This window comes from Notamacropus eugenii, chromosome 4 (genome assembly GCF_028372415.1).
Source record: "Notamacropus eugenii isolate mMacEug1 chromosome 4, mMacEug1.pri_v2, whole genome shotgun sequence".
NCBI lineage: Eukaryota > Metazoa > Chordata > Mammalia > Diprotodontia > Macropodidae > Notamacropus > Notamacropus eugenii.
Window position 1 is genome coordinate 166,398,601 of NC_092875.1, and position 20,972 is coordinate 166,419,572.

General features: G+C 34.7%; 1 protein-coding gene across 1 annotated transcript in view; it reads left to right on the top strand.

Moving 5' to 3' along the window:
* Positions 1–14,525, top strand: part of MMP16 (matrix metallopeptidase 16) — a 390,977-nt gene extending 376,452 nt beyond the window's left edge. The window contains exons 10-11 of the mRNA XM_072603624.1: positions 6,925–7,040; positions 13,405–14,525. Of these exons, the coding sequence (XP_072459725.1) occupies positions 6,925–7,040; positions 13,405–13,739 (451 nt within the window). The 3' untranslated portion in view covers positions 13,740–14,525. The remainder of the gene's footprint in view (positions 1–6,924; positions 7,041–13,404) is intronic.
* Positions 14,526–20,972: the final 6,447 nt, after the last annotated feature.

The following is a 20,972-nucleotide window of genomic DNA, read 5'->3' on the forward strand; positions in this document are numbered from 1 at the left end:
TTCTATGGGTGAATTCATCCCATTCACATACACAGTTATGATTACTAGCAGTGTATTTTCCTCCATTTGTATTTTTTCTCTTTTCCTCCTCCTCCTCCTCCTCCTTCTTCTCCTCCTCCTCCTCCTCCTTCTCCTTCTTCTTCTCCTTCTCCTTCTTCTTCTTCTCTCTCCATATCTCTCTCTCCATATCTCTCTCTCTGTCTTTCTCTCTGTCTCTGTCTCTCTCAGTCTCTCTGTCTCTCTGTCTTTCTCTCTCTCTTCCCCTTTGACTCTATCCCTCCTCACCAGTGTTTGGCTTCTGACCACCATCTCTCAAATTTGTCCTCCCTTCTCTCAGTCCCTCTTTTATTCCTTCCCCTCCTATTTCTCTATATGGTTAAATAGATTTCTGTACCCAACTGGTGTGTATGTTATTCCTTCTTTGAGCCAATTTCAATGCAAATAACATTCAATTGTTGCCCATCACTGACCCACCCTCCACTGTAATAGGTCTTTTGTGCCTCTTTATGTGTAATAATTTACTCCATTCTACCTTTCCCTTCCCTCTTCTTTCATGCAATCTTCTTTCTTACCCTTTATTTATTTTTGGAGGGATGAAGGATATAATTTCATCCTAGTCAACTTATACCTACATCTTCTAGGTATACAACTGCTAACTGACCTAGTAATTGTAATGTTCTTAAGAATTTCAAGTATCATCTTCCCATGCAGGAATGCAAACTCTTCAACCTTATTTAATCTCTCATATATTTTTTTCTTTTTTATTTACCTTTTTATGCTTCTCTTAAGTCCTATATTTGAAAATCTAATTTTCTATTCAGCTCTGATCTTTTCATCAGCAATGATTGAAAGTCATATATTTCATTAAATGTCCAACCTCCCCCCCCCATAGGATTATATTCAATTTTCCTGGGTAGGTGAATCTTAATTAAAATCCTAGCTCCTTTGCCTTCTAAAATATCATAATTTCAACCCCTGATCATTTAATATAGAAACTGCTAAATCCTGTGTAATGTTTACTTTAGCTCCACAATATCTGAATTGATTCTTGGGCTGCTTGCAGGATATTCTGCTTGATCTGGAAACTTTGGATTTGGGCTATATTATTCCATGGAGTTTTCATTTGGAATCTCTTTCAGGAAGTGATCAGTGGATTCTTTTAATTTCTATTTTATCATTTTGTTCAATCTGGGCAATTTTCTTTGCAGTTTCTTGAAATATATAATGCCCATGGTCTTTTTACATCATGCAATTCAGGCAGGCCAGTAACTATGGCATTATCTCCCCTGGAATTTTTCCTGATCAGTTGTTTTTCCAATGAGATATGTAACATTTTCTTTTTTTATTTTGTTTTTATTGTGTCCTGATCTCTCATGGAGTCATTAGCTTCCACTTGATCAATTCTAATTTTTAAGGAGTTATATTCTTTTGTTTCCTTTTAAAAAAAAATACTTATTTATTCTTAGTTTTCAACATTCACTTCCACAAGACTTTGAGTTCTAAATTTTCTCCCTGTCTCTCCTCTCTGCCCACCCTAAAATGACATTCATTCTGATTACCCCTTTCTTCAATCTGCCCTATTTTCTATCACACACCTCCCATCACTTATTCACATCTTCTGTATTTTCTTGTAGGGTAAGAGGAATTGCTATACCCTATTTCCTGTATATCTTATTTCCAGTTGCATGTAAAAACAATTTTTAACATTTATTTTTAAAATATTGAGTTCCAACTTCTCTCCCTTCCTTCCTCTCCACCCATTCCCACTGAGAAGGCAAGCAATTCAATATAGGTTATACATGTGTCATTATACAAAACACTTCTATAACAGTCATGTTGTAAAAGATTAATTATATTTCACTACATCCTATAATACCTCCCATTTGCTCTATTCTCCCTTTTGACCTTGGATCTCCTCAAGTGTTTATTTCTAATTACCCCCTCCTTCCATTTGCCCTCCCTTCCGTCATCCCCTACCCCCTTTATGCCCTTCCTTCCTACTTTCCTGTAATGCAAGATAGATTTTCATACCAAATTGAATGTGCATGCTATTCCCCCCATTAGCCAAATGAAATGAGAGTAAGGTCCACTCTTTCCCTCTAATCTCCTACCTCTTCCCCTCCATTGATAAAACTTTTTCTTGCCTCTTTTATGTGAGAGATAATTTGCCACATTCTATTTCTCCCTTTCTGTTCCCAATATGTTCCTCTCTCACCTCTTAATTTTATTTTTTAGATATTATTAGTATTCAATTCATCCTGTGCCCTCTGTCTATGTGTATATAATCTCTCCAACTACCCTAATACTGAAAAAAGTCTCAAGAGTTACAAATATTATCTTTCCATGTAGGAATGTAAACAGTTCAACAATAGTAAGTCCCTTATGATTTTTATTTCCTGTTTACCTTTTCATGCTTCTCTTGATTCTTGTGTTTGAAAGTCAAATTTTCTACTCAGCTCTGGTCTTTTCATCAAGAATGCTTGAAAGTCTCTATTTCACTGAATGACCATTTTTCCCCTGAAATATTATACTCCTTTTGCTGGGTAGGTGATTCTTGGCTTTAATCCTAGCTCCTTAGACCTCTGGAATACCATATTCCAGGCACTCAGAATCCACTGCTGCAGATTCTAGATTTCTCAAACCATAAATGCTAAAGACAATTTCAAAGGTCAGTGGGAAGGGTCTCTTAACTGGCTGAGAGGGGAAAGTGGTCCTGTCCTAACCACAGCCCCAGAGAAGCTGAAGCCACTCTAAAGTGGAATGTGCTTCTGGAGACCTCCACTTAAGAAAGCTCAAAAGTCAACTAGTTGCCAGGAAAATGAGCTAAACAGGAAAAAATAGGCTATAGATTCTTACTTTGTCAGTGAAGATGTATTTCCTTACATCATTGGTGACAAAGGAGATCAAAACATAGAACTAGAAGAAGACAACAATGTAGAGGTCCTGCATCCAAAGCCTCTAAGAAAAAATATAAATTGGTTTTAGTTCATGGAAAGGATTTTGAAAATCAAGTAAGAGAAGTAGAAGAAGAACTGTTAAGAGAAATGAGACTGATATAAGAAAATATGAAAAATGAGTCAACAGCTTGCTAAAGCAAACTCCCAAAAATGCTGAAGAAAATAACACCTTTAAAATTAAACTAATTTAAATGAAAAAAGAGGTCCAAAAACCAAAGAGAAGGATGCCTTAAAAAACAGAATGGGCCAAATGGAAAAAAGCTCACTGAAGATAATAATTCTTTCAAAATTAGAATGGAGAAAATGGAAACTAATGATTTTATGAGAAATCAAGAAATAAAAGAAAACCAAAAGAATGAAAAAATAGAAGACAATGTGAAGTATCTCACTGGAAAAAACAGCTATGATCTAGGAGAGATAATTTTAAAATTATTGGACTACCTGAAGCCATGATTAAAAAAAAAAAAAGCTTAGACATAATCTTTGAAGAAATTATCAAGGACAACTGCCCTGATATTCTAGAACCAAAGGGTAAAATAGAAATATAAAGAAAGCACTGATCACCTCCTGAATGAAATCCCAAAAGGGAAACTCCTAGGAATACTGTAGCCAAATTCCAGAGTTCCCAGGTGAAGGAGAAAATATTACAAGCAGCCAGAAAGAAACAATTCAAGTACTGTGGAAACATAATCAGGATAACACAGGATTTAGCAGCTTCTATGCTAAGGTATCAGAGGGCTTGGAATCAAAGATCAAAGGAGATAGGATTAAAACCAAGAATCACCTGCCCAGCAAAACTGAGTATCATACTTCAGGGGGAAAAAATGTAACATTAATGAAATAGAGGACTTCCAAGCATTCTTGTTGAAAAGAACAGAGATGAATAGAAAATTTGACTATCAAATATAAGAATCAAAAGAAGGATGAAAAGGTAAACAGGAAAGAGAAACTGTAATGGACTTATTAAACTCCTACATGGAAAGATGATATTTGTAACTCATAAGACCTTTCTCAGTATTAGGACATTTGGAGTTTATATATGATAGGGAGGGCACAGAGTGAGCTGAAGGGATGATATCTAAAAATAAAATTAAGGGTTGAGAGATGTTCTAGAAGAAAGAGAAAGGTTAAATGTAGTTAATCATCTTACATAAAAGAGGCAAGAAAGAGCTTTAGAGGAGAAGAAGGGGAAGATGAAAGGTAATAAGTGAGTCTTCCTTTCATTGAATTTGGCTTCGGGAGGGAATAACTTACACACTCAATTGGGTATGGAAGTTTATCTTACCCTACAGGAAAGCAGGGAGAAAAGAGGATAAGAGAGGGGGGATAATGAAGGGATGGCAGATTGGGGGAAGGGGTAATCAGAAACAAACACTTTTGCAAAGAGACAGGTCAAACGAGAGAATTGAATAAATGGAGGACAGGACAGGATAGAGGGACATAAAGTCTTTCACAGCATGACTATTACAGAGGTCTTTTGCATGACCACACAGGTATAAACTATATCAAATTGCTTGCCTTCTCAATGGGGGTGGGTGGGGAGGGGGAAAGGAAGACAATGTTGAACTCAAATCTTTAAAAATGAATGTTAAAGGTTGTTTTTACATGCAACTAGGAAATAATATATGTATATGTATCTATATGCATATATGTATATAGATACATATGCATAGGCAATGTGGTGTTGAAACCTATCTTACCCTACAGAAAAATAGAAGAGAAGGAGATAAGAAGTGGTAGGGCATAGTAGAAGGGAGGGCAGATTGGAGAAAGAGTCAATAAGAATACATACTATCCTGGAGAGGGATGGAGAGGAGAGGGGGAGAAAATCTGAAATTCAAAATTTTGTGGAAGTGAATGTTGAAACTTCTAAATAAATAAATGTATTTAAAAATAAAATGAAATCTTTTTTGAGCATTTCTAAGGATCATTTTTTGACTTGAGATTAATTCACAGTTTTCTTTGAGGCTTTGCATGTAGGTCATTTTGACATTGTTCACCTTTTCTTAATTTGTGTTCTGATCTTCTCTTTCACTATAGAAACTTTCTATCATCAGGTTCCTTTTTGCTCATTTTCTCCAGTCAATTTCATGGCTTTTAATTTTATGTTAAAGTTGGATTCAGTCCCTGAGATTGAGGGGACACTGTCCCAAACCTCTTGTTCTGAAAGTGGGGGCCTTGCTGTTGCTTTGAACTAGGGAAGTGAGCTCTCACTGCTGGCCTGCTCTGGGGCTCAGGGACTTGCTGTTTGTGCACTATGGCACAGCCTCCTGCTGGCTCATATGAATGCCACCTACGCTGGACTGTGCTCTCCTTTTATACCAGTGAGACAGACTTTTCCTGCTGACCTAAGTTGTCTTCAGCTGGAAAACTGTTTCACCTCATCCTTCTGTTTGTTCTGCCACTCCAGAATTTGTTTTGAAACATTATTTCTTAAATTTTTTGGAGGTGAATTTGGAAGAGTTTAGGTGAGTTCCTGCCTTATTCCATGATCTTGGTTCTGCTTCCCATACCCAGCTTTTTCAATCCAATTTAGTCAGTCAGTTTCTGTGGATTAACCTTAGGTATTTTAAAAGTACCCCCTTTTTTTCATCAATAGAATTGTTCCTATATTTTTACTTTAAATTTTCATACTTAGTTTAATTCTTAATAGTACCATCTCTATTGGACTGACAACCTGTAATCTTTCAACATCTGTTTTCCCAGAATATAGGATTTAGAACAGGCTGTGACTTTTTTTCCCCTCTTCTTCTACAATTAATACTAAGATGGAATGGTCATTTCTCCAGTGTTCTCATTGTTTCTGCCTTAGCAACCGGCTCCTTTTCAGTAAGAATCTGGTCTATGATAACAGTTTTTCTTATTTGTTCCTTAACCTTTTCAATGATGAATTTATCTTTTAAGCAACAATAATTTCTTAACTCCTCTCAGAGCAATAAAGCTCTAGCTGATGCTTTGGATTTTTCTAGTGTCCCATCACTTACTACAATAGCATAAAACTTTTTCTGATTTTGAGACATGTCTCTCCAACTCTATGTCTCTTTCTTCTTTATGTGCAAATATTCTCTATGATACTGCCATGACAGCATTGTTGGTCTATACAAAAAATATAGACAAACTACCGCAACTTGTTCTTCTTTGAGGAACTAAAGGTTTGTGTGGGGCAGCTAGGTGGTGCAGTGGATGCCAGTGCAGGAGTCAGGAGGACCTGAGTTCAAATTTCACCTCAGACACTTGACACTCACTAACTATGTGATCTTCAGCAAGTCATTTAACTCCAATTGCCTCATCCTGAGTCATCCCCAGTCACCCTGATAAATATCTGGTCACTGGATTCAGATGGCTCTGGAGGAGAAGTGAGGCTGGTGGCCTGCACAGTCCTCCCTCACTCAAAACAAAGTCAAGTGCAGGTCATGTCATTATTTCTCTAATGGCATGGTCTTCTTGGGCAGTGAAGGACAAACACACACATACAAAAATTTGTGTAAGCCGCAAACTAAATAGGAAGAAAATGAAATATTAGTCAAAATATTATTTGTAGTTAGCTAGAGAAAGTATACTTTTTGCATTATTTTGTATAGGGTAGATATTTGGATGATGTAAAGTATATCTGTAGTAAATATGGGAGAATGAAGAAATTTTTCATAGGATTATTCATTAAATTTTCAGTCAAACTTTTCCTCTCAGTGTTTTCGTTCTTCGAGATGTTGTATGTGATAGGTGTTTGTCTAGATACTTATCTCATTATTAAGAAGGAACATTTTGATCCATTAGACAAACTGTAGGAACCTTTTGTCTTATGTCCAATTTTCAAATGGTTACATATTTTCAAGAAATTGTACTACTTGGTATCATACTTTAGCATAAAGTTTGTTTAAGCCCTTCTTCAGTGATTACAACCAATAATTTTCTCATAAAAGTTTCAGTTTTTGTTTTACCTATGTTTGCATTTTTTTTTTAAAATTAGGTACTGGAGATATAGTGAAGAAATGAAAACCATGGACCCTGGCTATCCAAAACCTATCACAATATGGAAAGGTATCCCAGAGTCTCCCCAGGGAGCCTTTGTACACAAAGAAAATGGTATGCCTACACTTTCTATTTCATTAATTCTCACATATTTTTCATAAGTTATTGAATTCTAGCAAATAATTGGAGAAGAGTAGACCACCAGGGGAGCAAAACATTACATTTCAGTTATCCTTCACAAGTCAACCCACTTTTTATGCCAAATGGAAACAGACACACATGAATTGCATAATATATACATATATAACACATATATACAGATATTTATATTTGTATGTGTATATATGTACATGTGTACATATGTATTTACACATGTGTGTTTGATATATGTGTGTGTATATATATATATATATATATATACAAAATATCACACTTAGTGAGAGATCCAAAATTCTCAGTCTTATTGTAGTTTTAAATTAATAAAATATTATAGCATAAAACTACACTAAGAATTTTGGGATATCCTGTATATAAAGTTTCCTTCCATGCCACGATTCTTTTTCATATTTTTATTTATCTGAAATTTTAATTATCAGTGGATGTTTGCACTTCATTAGTGTAAATTGTTGAAACTGTCCTGAAAAGACTATCTCACACTATGTAACTTAATTTTCTAAAATCATTTTATAAGAAATATTAGATGATCACAGAGTTAAATTAAAAGAGAAAACTCAATTTTAATTAAAATCTTTAAATTCTTCTCTTATTTTGTATACTGTAATGACATAATAAGTAACTCCATATTTCTCTTTCTGACTCAAAATGTTACTTGTAACTTATCTAACTCAGTTTCACTTGCAGCCCAGAACAGGAGTGAGAAAGGAGCTGGTAAAGCCTGAATCCCTTATTTTTATTTATCCCTTCTCTTTTGAAGGGTAAATTTCATGGAAGCAAATTGGTGATTCAATATGATCTAATGCCTGAAATCAGAGGCCTGTTTTCATACTTTTATGACAAGATTAATAAAATTCTAAGTTTTTTTTTAAAATCTATTTAATGAAAGAAACCAAAGCCTTAGGAGGAGGGTGGGAAGAGATGTGACAAGACCGAGAACCAAAGGTGAGCCATTTTCCTAACAGGCTTAAGAAGCTCTTCAGAAGCCCCCACAAATTTCACCATTAAGGTAACATGGTAGAGTTGAATCTGAATCACAGCTATTGAATTGGTGAATAGGGTTCTTTGTTTATATATTACCTATATTTCCTAATGTATCCATCCCCCCACATCTCTCAGAGAATCAGACATTATAAAAAAGAATAAAAGAGAAGGAAAAAATAGTTTAGAAAAACTAACATATTAAAAGAAACAACATTATTTGAAATGATCTATGTTCATAGGGCTACCTTTGAAAAATGGCCAGGGGAGGTATTATATTAGATTTCCTAATAAGCCTAGATTTCATCCCTTTTGCCTTAAAAATAGTAACATGTAAAGGCCTGAAATATAAACTTTAATTTACTCTATGAATTCATTTTGGGTCAACAATTTGGGTTCTTGCTTCTTCCATCTTCTTTTGTTTTACTCATAGTGATAGAATTTCTTCCTTACACTTGGTTTTGAGAGAAAAGGAAAAGTACTACATAAAGTAAACTAATTTTTTTCCTTTAATTTAAGAAGCTTTCTCAGAAAGATTAGGATTTCACTATTGGAAAATATTAAATATTGATTGAAATACAGTACCCTACAGTTAGAAGAAACCAGAGTTTTCTAGTAAAGCTATCATTAATATATAGATTTTTTTACATAGAAGTCTGAAAGAGAGTTACCCAGCCTCTTTTAGGTGACCATGCATGATAAGGAGTAATAATAACAAATAATGGGAGTAATAATTAATAATAATAAAGTAGCTTTTAACAAAACTTTGAGTTTTACAACGTATTTTAGAGATAACCATGTGGCACAGTGGATGCAGCACTGGGCTGGGCCTGGGGTTAGAAAGACGACTCAAATACTAGTTGCATGACGCAGTAAATCCCTTAAACTCTGTTTACCTCAGTTTCCTTACATGTAAACTGGGTATAAGAACAGTACCTACCTTGTCTGGTTACAGTAAGGGTCAAATAAGATGATATTTGTAAAAGCTCTTAGTGTAGCTCCTGGTACATAGTAAGCACTACATAAAGGCTTATTTCCTTTATATTTGTTATCTCATTTGATTTTCACAACATTGTGCCCTTATTATCTCCATTTTACAGAAGGAACTGAGGGTGAGACATTAGTGAATTATTCAGGGTTCGTTAGCATCTGAGGAAAGATTCAAACTCAGGTCTTCCAGACTCCAAGTTCAATACTCTAACTATTTTGTCACCTCCCTGTTTAGATAACATAGAAGCAGCCATGAAACTGTTGAATAGCTTTAACTGTTAGGAAATTATTTCGCTTTTGTGTGCTCAGATTACCCCCCTTTCTTATTTCTATTTCACCTAGTTGGGTCTAAGCTTTCCACATTTGACAACTGTCAGATCTTCCTTTAGCCTTCTCTTCAAATTAAACATTCCCTGTTCCTTCCATCACTTTTTATAATATGTAGATTTCAGATCCTTAGTTGCCATTTTCGAGAGGTATTTTGATTTCTGGTTTTTTGTTTGTTTTTGGGGTAGATCTGGGATTTCTGTCATACAAGGAACTCCTGGTTTGGAAAATCCCTTGAGCAGTGCAGAAATGAAGCCTTTTGGTAGGGAGAGTGGCCTTTGTCATGGAGATGTTAAGTGACATGGCCAAATAGTCAGTTGTGATTCCTGTGATAACTATACCATGTTGCCTCTCACTTTGTCAAAATCCCTCTTAAAACCTGTTGACTAGAATTGTATGTAACACTCTAGATATGGTCTGACCAGCACAGATTATATAGTAAAAGTGGAAATATCTCTAACCATGAACTCTATACATACTTTTTACTAATACAATGTCAACTTACATCAAAATAATAACTTACCATTTAAGCACTTTAAGATTTGCAAAGTACTTTACAATAACTATCTCATTTTATACTCATAACAACTCTAGGAGGTAAGAACTCTTATCTCTGTTTGAGGAATAAAGATAGTGAAGAAGACAGAGGTAAAGTGATTTTACACAGTTATTCAGTATACAAGGCCAAATCTGAACTCAAATCATCTTGACTCCATGCCTGCCCAGTGCTGTATCCACTACATCACCTTATTGCCTTTGTATAGCCTGAAACACATCACTGGTTCATTGATCTAATTAAAACTACGGAATTCCATTGAGAAGAAATCTCAGAGGCCATCTAGTATTACTCATTCTTGGCAAATTTTCCCTTCTACATCAATAATGATAACAGTTCACTCAGGCATCACTTGAAAATTTCTTGACGGTGAACACCACACCTTCCCAGGGTTATCTAGTACAGGCAAGCTCATACCAAGACTGCCAAAATCCCCGTTCTTTTTCTATACTCTTACCTTTTGAACCTAAATAGAAAAATTTACATTTTCCCTCTTTTCTGGCTCCATCGTGTTGGATACAGAATTCTGTCCTGTTGAGATTCATCAGTTTGCTTCTTCATTCTGTCATCTCCATTTGCTGTCTCATCCACATCTTACAATTACAGTTCATATAGCTTTGGTTACTTCAGAAAATCATTTCAGTTAGCCATGTTTATTGTACATCTCTTGTGTCCTCCCTAGTATGAGAAAGAACTATAAACTAATCTACACCATGCAGAAATACTTGAGACAAAAGTATGTGTGACCTTGAGATTGTACCACGTGTACATAGATTGTAAGCTTAATAAATGCTTATTGATGACCTAACCAAGAAAGGTTGGTCGATGAATATTAGAAAATTCAAATTATTCTAGCTGAATACACACAGCTAGAATAACTTGAATTTTCTAATATTCATCGACCATCCATTCTTGATTATACACTTGGAATATACTGTGTGTATTCAGCTAGAATAAGCAAATACAGTAGAAATGAAATAACACAAAATGAGTAGTGATAATAGAGAGGATAATCAGGGAAGACTTATTAGAAGAGTAGACTTGAACCTGTCATTTCTCCCTCTGATATCTCATTCTTTATTTATTAACTATTTTTCTGCTCCTTAGCACTCCTATCAAAATGTCATTGGAAACAGGAGGAGCAAAACTTAAATTCAGTTCAATTTAGCAGAATATTTGTTAAGTGCCTACTGTAAGAATGCTAACTATTTGGCATACAAAAACAAAAGAATGATTCTAGTCCTTAAGCACTTTCTATTCTCTCAGGAGAAAGCTCCCTTTCCGCAGATTTCTTTCATTGTTTAGAATCCCCAGTTTCCGTTGAAAGCTTATTTTCACTCAGTTTCTCTGCTCCATTCAAATGAAATTACATTACTTATCTGATTAAATGTATTTCCCTATTTTTTTTTTCTCTCCATGATTCCTCCAGAAGAAAATAAGCTCTGGGAAAGGATTTTTTTTTTCTTTCTCTTTATATACTTAGCATTTAATACCCTAAATTGTAGGTAGTAGTTGGTCAGTATTAAATAATTGTTGAATTAAATTAATCACTTGAGAATGGAGAGAATAGTAACAATCCTAGATTTCCATTTCATCTTTCTATTATTTATTATTATTATTTTCTAAATGACATATAACTCACTTCACAGAACTAGACTGTTAGAACATTTTCATTGACTTCAGAAAGTCTTCAGGAAGTCATGAGTTCCAATCCTGTCTCAGACACTTTCTAACTTATTAGGACTAAATATCCCTTTCCCTGTTCCAAAGGTCCTTTATTTTTGTTTTTTTTTAGAGTTGTGGGGAATTTGGGTGAATGTTATATATTCTATAAAGTTCCTACATACCAAAGCTATTTCCACATTCTAAAGATGGCCTTTGATAATAGTGGCCCATTGATAAAATTATAGGAAATTCTCTACAATAAATAATCCTTTTCACATGATTTTTCTTCTGGTCCCAAGCCATAAAACAATTTACTAAAATATTTGCTTGTCAGTATGATAAAGAGCTGAGGTCTTCCTAGATCTTGTCCTTCCATCAAGTAGCATTCAGTGTTTAGGTGTTTTCATTTGTATGAAATCATGTTTATACTTTAAGGATTTTTAATACTTGAATTGATGGGGAAGGAAGGGAGGATTAGAAGTAGTAGACACACCCAAAACTAAACACCATTTAAAATATAGATATTTGAAGAGAAAGAAAGGAAGGGAAAAAAAAGTCTACAATACCCCTTTCTGCTGCCAAGTTCCAAACATTTCTCATGTTAATGCAGCATAGCTTGGTTTGTAATTCCAGCTAACTGATCTATATAGCTAGAAAACAGGCATCTACCACTATAAAAATGAGAATGCCCATTAGAATTAGTTACACTGAAATATGACCTATAAACACTATTGATATGCCAGGCTCTACAATTACCTGAAACAGAGCTTTGCACATCTTGCTTTTCATGTTCATCTGTTACCTTTTGGGTATTAACTGAAAACAACGATTGGAAAACTTCCAGCTGTTTGTTTTCAGTTTACAAACTGAAAGAGTAATTTCACCTATTTTGAAGGTTTGTTTTATTCTGGATCAATGCCATTTATCAATTGAGATTGTGTAATGTTTTGTTATTTGGCAGGACCTTAGCATTTCTTCATCTAAGCTTATTGGGTAATTACATTGGGTTTCATTAAAATGATCAAATACCAGTTCCCTACAGAAAAATGTGAATCTGCATACACCTGTTTTCATTTGGCATGTTGCTTCAACTGCAAAACTGTGTTTGGAACTAAAGCATTGTGGCAGATTCACATGGCACTGAAAGAGTGATTATCAGAATTTGATAATCTGAACATGTGGTCCAATTTTGATCATGCTTAACTGTATTCCTCAACAAAATATTAGTGACACTCAGGCATCAAAAATTCACTCCTTGCGTTCATTAGAATCATTCCAGTTAATGTAAGGAGATAATTGATCCAAAAACCATGATTCAATATTTTGGCCATACAGTATTTTAAAGGTGGTTTGGTTTTTTTTTTTTTTGGTTCCTTCATTTTTATCTCAAGGTAAAGAACCAATACAAGACTACATTCAAAGTATTAATTTACCATATAGTCAAGCTATTAGGCTGAGGGTAAACTTTGCATATCAGTTCAACAGAAGGCATTTGAGGGACTAATTTTAAGATAAAATATTTTGCAGTGTCATGGAGAACAGTTTTTTCAAGCTCATTATCCCCGTCAATATATGTGAGTCTGAGTCACACTTATCATTTTCAGCTTTGGCCTATCTCCCACTTTCCCCACCCATAAATATTCAAAGTAAGTGCATTTCATTATTGAATGGATAGCTAATTTGTCTTTATAAAGAAGCTGCAGATATTTCTCTAAATCAACGCTTTTTTATAAGCTGCAAATATTTCTGTAAATTAATATGTGGGGTTTTTTTTCCATTTTCTAGGCTTCACATATTTCTATAAAGGAAAAGAGTACTGGAAATTCAATAACCAGGTACTTAAGGTAGAACCTGGGTATCCCAGATCCATCCTCAAGGATTTTATGGGCTGTGAAGGACCAACAGACCGAGACAAAGAACGGCATAGCCCACAAGATGACGTAGATATTGTCATCAAACTGGACAACACAGCCAGCACTGTGAAAGCCATAGCTATCGTCATCCCCTGCATCCTGGCCTTATGCCTCCTTGTATTGGTTTACACAGTGTTCCAATTCAAGAGGAAAGGAACACCTCGTCACATACTGTACTGCAAACGCTCTATGCAAGAGTGGGTGTGATAAAGGGCTTTTTTTCCCCTTTCTTTCCCAGGAGTTTGTGATAACTTGAGATTCAACACAAGAGCTGTTATGCTGTTTCCTAGCTAGGATCAGGCATCTGTCAGCCTGGATCAGGGCTGCTCTTTAAAACCCAGGGGGTTGCCTGTCCTGCGCCTGAGTGTGAATTCACTCATGTGGGAAGCTTCCACGACACACAGTATCTGCCGTTTCTTCAGTCCTTTGTCTTTCTTCGTCATTCAGTTCTAGGCCTTTCCTCTGCACGCTCAATGCCCAGTACACTTTTAGGATTAACTCAAGAAGAGGAAAAAGAAGAAAAACAACAAAAAAGAAGATTCTTCTTAGTGGTTTCAAACATTATTCCCTACTTTAACCCTCTCCAAGCCCCCAGATGCTTGATCACATTTCTGGAGGGGGAAAACAAAAAAGGAGTTTTTGCTTAAAAAAAAAAAAGTTTTGAACAAGACAACCCATAATTGAACTTTCAGGAAAGTGTGAAGACCCAAAACAGCTTTGTCTCCAAAGAGGATTGCTTTCTGTCTGCTATGGATCTAGTCCTTTACTCCTACATGTAATTTTTTTGTCTGGTGGGAGACCTGGATGACACATGCAGGACTTTAGACTGTTTGGACAGCCATTTTCCAACCAACCAGGGGCCAAAATATCTGCAATATAGTGACAGCCTTAATGATACATCCATTTTGCGTTTTATACAGCTATTTGGAGCTATGTCCTCAATGTTTTATCACATTTATATCCATATAACTAAATTCAAACAGAACCTTTTCATTGTTTTGAGGTGTTTCTTTTTTTCCCCTCTTTCTCAACTCCTGTACTTTTGTTGTGATGCCTCACCCCCTCTGCACCTCCCCTCCCATACAAGCTGTATAAGGCCAATTGCCCCAGGCCTTCATGGGTCTGTCAGTAACACTCATTACAAAGCATAGCAAGAAGCAGTATGTCTCTAAAGTGGATTGCAGGGAATTTAAGTAGCAGTGATTCTTAAACAAGGAAATGTGACACTAGTATTACATTGGTGTAACCCTTTGAGAACTATCATATCAGTTTTCAGAGTCTTAGGATGCTCATCTGTGGTTCTGTTAAATTACAGGGCTGGGCAGTGGTACGTATAAGCATAAGTTCATGAAGTTCAGGGTTTTAAAACAGATATCATTTGATCACCAAAAAGTTTACAAAAAAGATTCACATAACGGCTAAGACAAAATTATGACAAACCACCCAGAGAGATGATATTTGCCAAAAACATTTCTGGCAAAGAAAATAAAAAAATAACATTTTAATATCATCTAAGCATTCTACCAGTAGATTCTAAAAACTAAAGAAATAAGACAACTGGCTACAATTTTATAACCTAAGTCTTTTTATCTTAGACATATTGAATTTCTGTTTCAAACTCCATTGCATGAAAATTCAATTTGTCTTGGTATATGATTATATGCAGGTAAGCATTGCAGTTTCAAAAGTAGGCCAATATAAAGACTCTGAGGTTGCATGAATATTCTCCAGTGCATTACCTAGTGCATGTTTCCCACAGTTCTCAAAGGGTTGGCAAGACTTGTGACTTTTAGCTGTCCGTTCCATCACTGACAGAGCCAAGGGACCACCAAAGCATTTCATTGTTGAGTGTGATTTGTCCTAACAGCAGTATTGTCATTTTCATGAGACCTGCAGAGCGGGTTTGTATCAATATTTTTTTCCTAGAGAAAAGTCAGCAACTGACAGACCTCTTTATTGATTTTAGGAACTGCTTCTTGCAGTGATAGGCTTTACAGCTACTGGGCTGTGAACTTATTAAAGATGGTCAGAATGAACGCACCCCATGAGTCAGACTCTGGCTTTGTGTGAAAGCCAGGCTTGGAGGGGAATTGCTTTTGAAACAATGAACAGCTTGCCTTGAATTTGATTATTGATCTGTTGACTGTCATTAACCACAGCTTAAACATTGTCTTCTGTCAGAAATTTCCTAGTAGAGTACTATTCTGTGTCTCCGCCCTTTGACCTTTAACTTGCAAACTGGCACAAGCGTGAAGGGGATTGCAAGATCTGATGTTACTAATAAATCTGGATTGTTCATTTGCTTTCTAAAAACTGGGTAATCACTATTCAAGTTCTCAGAAAAGTATGAGTTGTTTTCTTAGAGAGGGATGAAAAGGAATTGAACACATCTATCTGCAGGTGGGCACTTTGCTACCAATACATGCACATTCTAAAGTTAAACTCTAAGTAGAAGTGATTTTTTTTGTTTGTATAATTTCATGTCCAAATTCATCATTTTACAATGAAATACGAAGTTACAGGAAAAAAAAATAACCTCAAATACTTGAATGGCCAGTGTGGCTTTTATATAGAGCAGGAATTTTATACTCGTCAAAAGATTTCTTACTCATTTGCTAATATATGTTACTGGATCGTTTTTAATGAGTGTAGGTTTGCATTATTGTTTGGAAATGGATAGTTTGTCTGCCTTGAATTCATATTTATACTTAACATGGCATGAAAATTAGTACGGTTTTTGTTGTTGTTAAACTACATGTTTATGATTTGGTCAGAGGACTACATTGTAATCATGTGCAGCATGTTGAAAAGCTTTGCAAAAATTTCTTACGGAATAAACACATATAATTTATATGCAAGGATAAAGAAAACGAGCAGTTAGGGGGAAAAAGGTTAGAGCAAAACAATACATAGACCAGAATTCATTTTGGCAAGATTTCCTGTGTAAGAGAAAGCAAAGTAGATCCAGAGAGCGCACCAGAATCAGCCTATAGCATTGCTTTAATTCTTCCATTCAAGTTGATCCTGATATTGTGGAGTTTATTCACTATTATAGAACATCAAGTCATATTTATAAAATCTCAATTATGCAGTGTCTGGCATGTCAATTTTTTAAAAAAATATTTTTGCAATTTTGTTTCAATGAGCAAAAAATCCTGAAAATTAGAATTTGCTAAGTATATAATAAAAAAACAATTCATTTTTGAACATATCATAAAAATCACTGATGAATCTTCATTCACAATAACTCAAAGTTGATTTCTCATCCTAAAAGAAAAGAGTGCTGCCTTACTCATCTGTTTTGAAAAGTATACAGGACTAGAAAATAATTATGAGACAGAAAAAAATGTCTGTATGTGTGTGTGTGTGTGTGTGTGTGTGTGTGTGTGTGCACATGGGTGTGAATTCTAACTCACAGCAGTGGATAAATTTCTTCTGGTAATAGACCTAAATATGAGACAAAATTATGTAGTCAGAGAATGGATATGTGTTAACTTTATTTGTAGTATATAGTCCTACTTAGAGTAGAAATAAGTTGTCAGGCTGTGAGACTATCAGAGAGATAAGAGAAGAAAACGAAAAGGATAACTACAATTACAATCATTACTGACTCCTTCCTAGGATTCCATTTTTATCACTAGAAAAGAGGCATTGTTTTCAGGCAATTACTGATGCCACCATTTCCCTTCTCCTTTAGAATGGGGGTGGGGGAGATAGCCTGTTGTAGTACTGAAAGTGAGAGGACTTAATCATCTAATGCCATATCAATAGCCACTCTGTGACTGAGTATGAATATCTAGGAGAGAAATGGTCTATTAATAGAGACCCTCAGATCTCAGTCTGTCTAAAATGATTCCAGTTATCTAACTCACCAGTGGCATGAACTTCTAAGTTCTAGGGTTTCTCAAATTGAAATAAAAATAGATTCACAAACCATAATGATGCTAGCCAAACATTTTCTCTGTTGATATTTTATCATTCCTCCAGACATGTACCTGCTACACTGACTTCAAAATATTACTCCATATATCCTAGTCAACAGTCATTGAGTCAATAGTCTGCATGGTTTCTATTTCAGTAGAATATTAACTGTCTTAGATACAGTATTTTCTATTGCTGATCAACATATAATTTCTACAAAACACAATTGTCATTCAGAAGTACACCCTCAATTTCAGATGTTCTCAGAATGAAGGTTAGAGCAGCCATGAATGGTCCTATAAGTCTTCTCAGAATTGGAAATATTAGAAGTCTATATGAAAACTTATATGACTCTCAAGAATTGGCAGATTTGGCAGTCTGTATGAAAACTGTTTAGTTTACTGCAATAGTATATTAAAACTGAGTTCATACTGTGTGGCACCAAGTTAAGCAAGTTTGTGCTCTAAATTAGAAGGCAATATTTATTTGATTCAAAGAAAAAATATGTGTATGTCTATGTGTGTGTACACACATACACACACAAACACACATATAATCCAGCAACATAATAAGGACATGCTATCCTATTAAAATATACATACTATTTTTTCTAGTCAAATAATAATCCAATTCAATAAACATTTATTTCTAGATTCTGAGAGTACAGAAATGACAATGAATCAAGAAGTATACAAAATATCATTAATGAAATGCAGTGTATAAAAATGGAAGGCAGGTCATAATCACAAAGGAAAAAAAATCAGATAAATCTTAAAAGAAGGATAAAGGGTAAGATCCCAATCAAATTCTTCTGTGTACACCTAAATGCCCATATATGTTTTCCCATTTTTTTGTTCCATTTCTGAAAATTTCCATTACTGACAATCAAAAAGGGAGAGATTCTACCTCCTAACTCCTTATTAGTATGGTAAGACTGGAAATCCCTCGAGAGGATGGGGAAATATGTGCACACATATACATACATATGCATATATATATGTATGTGCGTGTTTGTATGTATACACACTAGACTTATAGAATATGATGATAGTGATTTAGTGGTTTATGATAGTGTGGCAGTATTTTTAACCTTATAGTGAATAGATTAATAATACAGTAGTCTTAGGTACAGCACAAATGCATCTCAAAGAATTTGAGATCTTTAAGCATACCTGTCAATAAGTCCAATTAAAACATAAAGCTTGAAATTAGAATGTTATCTGTAGGGGATTTGTGTTATAATAATTATGAATGTGGAATTAATGCAAGATAGTGTGTATGAAGGATATGTTATAAGAAAAGCATTTCAGAAATATTTGCATTAATGAGTTGAATCTGTGGTTGATGGTTAACTGCTGTTACGAGCAATTAGAGAAACAGCCATGTGAGTGGGGTGAAAACAAGGCTTTTGATAAATATAGTAAAGCACAAGGCAATTTTGTTATGCTTTCAAGGAATGTATACTTCAACACATCACACATGTCAAGCACCAATGCCTTCCAAATGGGAAATGTTAAATGTATTTGATGTTTATCACGTTAAAAACTAGCCCTTTGTTTAATCATAGCAATTAATATCTCCCTACCTGAAAAGTCATCCCAGGGAATAATTTTCTTTTGTTAAAGAAGTTTTGACATTATGAGAACAAATAGTGACTAGCAGAACTTATGAATCTATGTGACATTTTCTAAATACCTTATGAGATAGTGACACAAATATCAAGAATCTTTTGTCATTAAAAAAACAATTCTAGTTGAAGTTTTAGAAAAAAGGAAGAAAGAGGACATAGGCAATGATATGATCATTAGAAAAACAAAATATTTGCTCAACATGACATAATGAAAGATCAAGTAAACATGGTATAGATTCAGGAAAATAATAGTCCAACAAATATTTGTTGCTGACCTACTATGTGTGAAGCACTGTGCAAGGAATGCTAGAAATATAAAGATAAGGTCTCTTCAGTTGTTAGCTACAAAATGTTTATCTTCTAGAAATATATACAAATATATAAATGACTATAAAAAAATTCACATATCTTTCATTATAATTAGAAATCCTAGTTTAACAATTATATAATATTGGAAAGTGCTATCTCATGGGTTTCACCTTGTGAAATGGAAGCATTAGTTGTGTGACCCTAGCAATGCAACTGTAACTTTACAACAAGTAGACATTCTCAATATCACATTTAACCTTAGAATCTGTGTATTATATTCTTTTGATGTATAGGCTAAAGTGCCAGAACTTGATTTCTGTCCATGTGAATTTGAAGGTTTCATCGGAATACACCCTATGTAGACCAATAACCAAGAGAAGCTCTATTCTATCATCATCTTACATAATACCTTTGACAAAACTTGCCTTAATGATCTGCCTTTATGAGCATACAATCTTTGCCTGGTACACATCATTCAAAGTGGTTCAAGTGTTCCATAAAATAACTTTTTAAATGGTTCTAAAGTGGCTCAGGTCAAGTTTAATCATGCTTATTTTTTAAAACAGTATTTGATTGCCCTAAGTACAATATTTATCCATTTCAAAATTTTAGGGAAGATGTGGAATTGTAAAATTCCATCCACTTTCCTGGTGGAAAATTACATCACCTTTCTATTTTAGATGCAGGGATGAGCCTGGAAGAGGATGTAGCAATCACAAAGTAATTAGAAAGGACTGATAAGAAGTACAGGGGTAAACCTTAAAAGAGAGTTGATAGTTTCATTGGAAGTGTAATGTAATTATCTTCACTTGCACTCTTACCTAAAAACAGTCAAGAAAAAGAATAAACCACAAAGGTGGCCAATAAATAGTAAACACAAAAACCCTTAAATGTAGAAAAAGACATCTAAAAGTGAATACTGTAGTCTATATGGTTCAACTTTACAGATTTCAAAAACTTGTGCACTGAAGTTAATGATTTCTGCGGATGTTGTTCTAGAGACATTACCTGATTTCGTCCTCAATGTGCCAATATTTTCAAGGGTACATTAAAGAATGCAGAGAAAATGAAACATAAATGGAATGTAAATGTGTTGTGAATGTTTTTAAACTTGCTTCATGCTCAACCCAAGAAGGGAATTTACATGATCTCCAGAATATATGAAAATAGAGTTCAATATGTGAATTTTAAAGGAAGTAGCTCAGTGTAGCCGGTTGATATCAGCTTGCATGAGTGAAGATGTTGACAATAAGACATAGTAAGTAGAAGAAGATAAATGGAATTATGATAAAATGAGAGAGTTCTTGACTTCTGAAGATGTTTCTTATATATTTTGTTATAATTTTTCCATATGAAATAGCTGCTGATAGCATTCTCCATGTGCACTTTATTTGTAAGACTATGTCATTGCTTAAATCAGAATTATGGCATGGGAGGCTTTTACCTTAACTTCTTTATATGCTCACAAAATTACATTCAATGATAGTATTGGTTTGTGGTAAGATACGACTGTCTGAAGATGCTGTTGTCCATGGGACAATTTCACGCTGTTTGTTCACAGTAATTGATATATGGTGTAA